General features: G+C 51.4%; 1 protein-coding gene across 1 annotated transcript in view; it reads right to left on the bottom strand.

The window, feature by feature from the left end:
- The window catches only part of DNAH1 (dynein, axonemal, heavy chain 1), a 151529-nt gene that overhangs the window by 126515 nt on the left and 18925 nt on the right, over positions 1-6089 (bottom strand). Inside the window, exons 9-13 of the mRNA XM_006876051.1 lie at positions 5504-5678; positions 4866-5022; positions 3722-3854; positions 1120-1281; positions 634-886 (exon numbers count right to left, since the gene is read on the bottom strand). Coding sequence (XP_006876113.1) covers positions 634-886; positions 1120-1281; positions 3722-3854; positions 4866-5022; positions 5504-5678 — 880 coding nt within the window. The remainder of the gene's footprint in view (positions 1-633; positions 887-1119; positions 1282-3721; positions 3855-4865; positions 5023-5503; positions 5679-6089) is intronic.

Genomic DNA, 6089 nt, shown 5'->3' with positions numbered 1-6089 from the left:
GTTTAAACCCACCAGCCGCTCCTCTGGAGAAAGATGAGGCTTTCTGTTTCTGTAAAGATTTACAGCCTCGGAAACCCTATACAGGGTCACTATGAGGCAGAACTGACTCAACAGCATACAACCATGACCACCATGCCTATAGAGATACAGATATGACAGGTGTCTTCTGTGAGAGCCTAGAAGCAATGATTTCTCAGTCCCAAAGTGCCAAATCCTGGTTTCTAACTAGCATTTCCTACTAAAAGGAACCTGGGCTTCCTGGAGAAATGGCTGATTTCAAGGATGGGGCTGGGTGATGAACCCAGAACTTCTTGTTGTACCAGAAAGAAAAGACTTGCTCAAAGAACAATGAGCATTTTCAAAAGGACACAGGAATCAACTTGAAGAGGCTCACACTGGCCAAATCAGGGACAATATGAACATCAAAATTACAAAATAGACCACAACACTTTGAACAAAATAGGAGTCCAACTGAAAATGAGGGCTCTGGAGGTGAACCAAAAATTGTTCTGGGCCACAGGAAGAACAATGAGCAAAACAAGCCCAAACAGATAAGCAGAGAGGGAGCACTGCATGGGTGACTCTCTGGAGGAGGTGAGGCTGGCCCGTGGGAATGGTCTGGCTGACACTTACAGGGGCCCTTTGTGCATCCGTGGTGTGCTCATCGCCCATTGCTTGATCTTTTTCAGGCTCTGCTCACTGATGAGCCGCTCATCCTCGGAGGGCATGCAGTCCACGTACAGGTTGTATAGCAGCAGTGCCTCCGTGTTCTTACGCAGAGCATTGGCCTGGACCACGCGCTGCGTGAACACGCGGGGGTCCTCAGCACAGAAGAGAACCTGGATCCGTGGCACCCAGTACTGGCAAAGTAGGAGAGAGGGCCTTCCTGAGGGGTGGATGGGAGGGAGAAGGGGGTGCACTTATTTATCATGTTGAAGGCAGTGCTGCTGCTCAGATCTCTGAGGTCTCACAGGTCAGGGACAAGTGTCCACAGGATGAACAGAGTAGCAAGGTAAGGGAGAATTCAAGTCTGAACTGGCTGTGCCTTGGACAGGAACTGGCCTCAGCCACAGGTAGATACAGGCCTGAGTTAGGGATCCTGGGGCAGAGAACTTGTACCTTCAGCAGTGACTCCTCCATTCCGGATGGGCTTCCCCATCTCATCCCGCACCAAGCCATTCTCATCTGTCTTGTGCACCAGGTACAGCTTTGTCTCCTCATTGTAGTCCAGGACACCAACATTGCACCATTGGTAGTTCAGCTTCTCACTCTTAGGATCCTCTGAAACAGGAGTGTAAACCTCACCAGTGCTCTCTACCAAGGGGGCAAGTAGGGGACTCCGGGGGCGGGCATCAGGTGCTAGGGATGATCCCTCTCTGGCTCCAGCAGAGGGGCCCTTCTGCTTCCCAGCTGAGGTGGCTTATGAGAAACCCCCTCAGCTACAAGAAAGGCAGTGGTCAGAAGGACCAAGCCTCTCTGCTTGTGCTTTACATGTCCTCCCACCAGGACAGAGAGAGACACAGTCTGATAGGGCTGGGAAAGAAGGCATGAACATCCCCCACAAACAGAACAATTGTAAAGGCGGTAGTAATGAGTTGGACCCCTTCAAGATGAGCAAAGCCAGGGTGAAGCCCTCCCTGTTGGCTTCAAGTGGCAACTGAGCTACTGAGCCCCTCACAACAGGACAGGGCAGGGCAGGGTAGGACTGCTGCCCTACAATGAGCTCAAAGTGAGCCTGAGGACCTATTTAGTCGGAACAACCTCCTACCAACTCCTCAGGCAGAACAAACCTCTGTCTACTTCTCCAGATCGCTTCCTACCTCTGCCCGCTCACTGATTTATCTTGAGCCACACTGGATGCGTGGTTGTTCCTGTGACATTCCAGCTTGCTCTCGCCTTAGGACCTTTGCACTGGTTGTGCCCTCTTCCAGGAACATTCTTCTCTCAACTCACCTCCCTGCTGGTTTCCCCTCTGTTCAAGTGACCTCTCCTTAGAGAATCAATCCCTAACCATCCTACTTAAAACAGTGACTTGACCCCAGCCCCTCTCTAACTGGTTATTCTGTTTGGTTCCTCCAGCACCTGTCACTGTCTAAAATCCTGCTCTGCCTGCATCGTCTGGTCAGCTTCCTTCCACTAGCTTCAGCTCTCTCTTTATCCGTCTTGGTCAAAGCTGTGTCCTTTGTGCCCAGAATGAAATTGAGTATGTATTAAGTGCTCACTAAACCCACTGAGGAGGTCTCCAAGCACAGTTGTTCAACCTCCATCCTGACATGGAGTAGACGAGCAAAAGAGATTTAGTTCTTGGTTTTGGTTCTTCCTCCCCTTTTCAGTAAGTTTCCTGCCGGCCTTGCTTTGGCTCAACTTAGGGGGAAAGAGCCACCAGCAGAAAACAAGTGGTCTCTGACAGAAACCCTCCCTTGAGCTCCCAGCAACTTCCCCCTCAACCAGTGCCCACTACCCAAGGCAAGGCCCATGGGAAGGGGTGTGAGCATGGGCACCTTCAGGAAGGCAGGGGAGCAGTGTACTAAGTGCAGCCCCAAACCTGACTTTATCACCAGGAAGTGGGCATCTGGGGACAATTATTTTTGTAATTAAATCCAAAGTGGAAGGAACGTTCTGGGCTTCTTGTCTCATTTGGAGAAACTGACTCCAACATTAACATGTTTAAAAATTAAATGCAAATGTATAGCTTCCTCATGGAGGCTGAGCAGTCTTAAAACCAATCATTGCCCACACAGTCCTGCTTAGCTCAAAGTGTGCTGGGAGGGTGCCTCTCTCCTTGTCATCTTGTCTACCCACTGGGTAGGAGGATGGCCACCTTCAACCTCCAAACTTAGGATCCAGCCTCCCGCCTAGGTGCCTTGCAGAGATCCACCCACTTGGGCTGGGATGGTAGCCCTGAATGCTCATCATGCCACCAGAGCAGACTTGGAGCCAAAGGAAGAGCAAGGGGACTCTGTATAGACACAGAACAGACCAAGAAGTAACCCAACTGTCTAGAATCAATGAGGTATGTGTGCATGTGAGAGAGAATGTGCAGATGAGTATGTCTATATGTGTTTGTTGTTGTTATGTGCCATCAAGTTGACTTTTTATAGTGACCCTAATAGGGTTTCTGAGGAGCTGCTGGTGAGTTTGAACTGCTGACCTTGTGTTTCAAACAGACCTTTTATTTGAGTACTTACTTATCCTACAGTGCCACAGCAGGACTCCCTATATGTGTTTAAGTGTATGGAATGCAGTGTGAGTACATGATGAGTTTGCTTGAGAAAATGACTCTGTGTGTGTGAAAGAGAGAGAGTGTGTGCAGGTGTGAGTGTGTGTTGTCCATGCAGAGGTAAAGGTCAGGTGACCACAGTGGTGGTTGGAGCAGTCATTTCTGGGTGCTAGGATTGAGGGCTTGGATCGAACCCCTTAGGTACTCTTCTATTGCATGAATATTTCCAAAAACCATGTATAGATTTTATTACCAGTAAATCAAAGATTTTTTTCAAACACTAGACACCATCTAGCTGTCCCTTCCCCACCTCCTGCCAATGTCATCTCAGGTTTCTGCATTTCCTCCCTGGGTATAGCCAGCCCTTTGACCTGTATCCTGTTGGGAAGCCTCTGAAGGTGAGATGTGTCCCCCTCGCTCCCCTCCATGGCTACCAGGGCCCAGGGCAGCCCAGGAGTCCATGGCAGGACTGCTGCCCCACTCTAGCCTGGCCTTGCTCACCGTGCCCCAGGAGGTCATCAGTGGGCAACAGGGCTTTTCCAGGGACAGGCTTCCTGTCCTGAGACCCTGGCTCCAAGCCTAGGTTCATCCACTCTTGGGGAGTCCGGCAGTCAAACTCCTCATTGTCGAACACCTAGAGGAAAGCAGGCAGATATGGGGAAGAAAAGGCTCCCCACACCATGGATGCAGGCAGGCCTGTAGAATGCCCAGATGAGGCAACTGCAGGCTGGGGTCAAGGAGCGGAGCCCTTCCTCTGCTGCCCACAGGTACACAGGGTCTGGTTCTGTTAAATCCGGGTCCCCCAGTCAGCCAAGTTACTCTAGGCTCAGCACAGGGGTGTCTGGGGCATATGGCTCTCTCCCTTACTGCCCAGGATTGTGGGGAGAAGATTTTTATTATTGCTATGAGTCATCTAGTCAATTTCTACTGACAGTGACACCACAGGACAGAGTTGAAGTTGGAATCATAGTGCTTCCAAGGCTGTGAGCGTTCCAGCTGTAGCTCGCCAGGTCTTTCTCCCACAGAGTGGCTGGTGGGTTCAAACCAAGGACCTTTTGGTTAGCAGCTGAGCTCTTAAGCATTGTGCCAGCAGGGCTACTTAAGGAAAGAGTTAGCCCCTAGATTTTTCTGAGCAACCCACCCAAACTCAGAAATGATGGCTATTCTGGGTTGTCAGGAGCCACCCAGGGCCATCAAGAAAGAGACTCTCAGGGTCATAGAAATAAAAAGAGGGAGGCAAGGAAAACCAGAGCCAGGTTACATTCCCACTATCTCCTCCCCAGACTCAGTTTCCCCAGGACTCTGCTCGGGTCTTGGTGACCCTAGAAGCAAGTCCCCAGCTCCGGCAGGCCCTGGTCAGGGAGGCCTGAGGACTACTCCACAGTACAGCTGGGCTGCCTCCAGGGGCCTGTGGGAGGTGCAGGTCTCAAGGTCAGGGGCACAAGCAGCCAAACTCCCAACAAAGAACAGGCAATGTCTCAGGGTCCTAAGACCCCTCATTCCCCATCCTAGGATGCTCAAAGCACCTGGCATAGGTTCCAATTACTCAATTGCCCTACTTAATAAATAAATGCCTGAGATTGGCATGACATCCCATTTTGAATCCTGTGCTTCCCACGCCCTGCCCACTGGTCTTTCAGCTTACCTTCAGAGGGAGGTAGATGGGGAAGAGTGGATCGTGGCCCTGTTCAATAGTTTGGGGGTTCTGGAGGTCTGGGTGCCTGGGCATGAGCTTATTGGAGTTGATACCCTCTTTGGCAAGCAACTGCTCTATGTCCAGGCTCAGGTACTGCCGCTTCCTCCTGGCATGGATGGAAGAAGAGCTTATCAAGTTCAGCTCATGTGAAGAGGTCCAGGGGTGTTGGCAAGGGTCCATGGGGCTATGGTGGCAAGGGTTCCTCAGGGACACAAGAATCATGTGGTGACTAGGGCTGGTGTCAAGGACCCGTCCTACCCTGGCAGCCCCACTACACTGACTAACAGCCACTCTCCCCAATCACAGTGAAGTAATTGATTTGCTCCTATCAGGACACAAAAAGGCTGGAAATTTTTATTTAAACATATGCACACCCAACCACCTTCCCTCCCCCCCCCCCCCCCCCGCCCCACTCCCACCCCAACACACACAAACCAAACTGACTCCAACTCATGGTAAGCCCACGCACACAGACCCGTTTTAATAACCTCACTATGGGCTGTGGGGAGATTATTAATCCTCCAAGTCGGGGAATGCTACCTCCTGGAGGCCAAGCCCTCCCCACAGCCTACCCAGCTAGTAGGTACCTCTGAATCTCAATCTTGCGGGGGCACTGGCCTGGCAGCACCTGGAAGGGCACCTGCACCTTAGGCTCATAGGCCTGCAGCGGGAAGTCAGTCTGGGAGAGCTGCTGTGTGGTGGAACCGATGCGCTGCTGCTCCACAAGGTGCTGGAAGTCCTCTGGAAGCTTAAAGGTTTGGACTGTGGGCGAAGGCAGAGGCAGGGGTCATATAAGAAAAAGCTCCAGTGAGAGAGCAAGCTTTGAGCATCAGAAGCAAGCTCAGCACCTGCCTGTGGTGGGGCTGAAGCAGGGAGAAGACAGACGTGAAACAAGGAACCCAAGGGGGTCAAACCTGGAGGAGTCAGGGCCTCCAGAAGCTCTGTTTTGGTCTTGCTTTCCTTGGCTGTTCTCTTCCAGGCCACTCAGGTTCTCAAAACCAGTGACCACTGCTCAAACCAAGTGCTGAATTAAATGAGCAAGAAGCTTACACTTCAATAGGAAGGAGGTGTTGTAACGTTTTTCACAGCCCTATCCTAGAGCTCCCCAGTATATTGGGCTGTCTCCAGACTTAAGTCATTGTGCATACAAACAGGAGCAGGTGGCACTGCCAT

Source organism: Chrysochloris asiatica, unplaced genomic scaffold (genome assembly GCF_000296735.1).
Source record: "Chrysochloris asiatica unplaced genomic scaffold, ChrAsi1.0 scaffold00350, whole genome shotgun sequence".
In the NCBI taxonomy this organism is placed as follows: domain Eukaryota; kingdom Metazoa; phylum Chordata; class Mammalia; order Afrosoricida; family Chrysochloridae; genus Chrysochloris; species Chrysochloris asiatica.
Note: the sequence above shows the minus strand (reverse complement) of the source record. Positions and strands in the feature narration are given on the sequence as shown.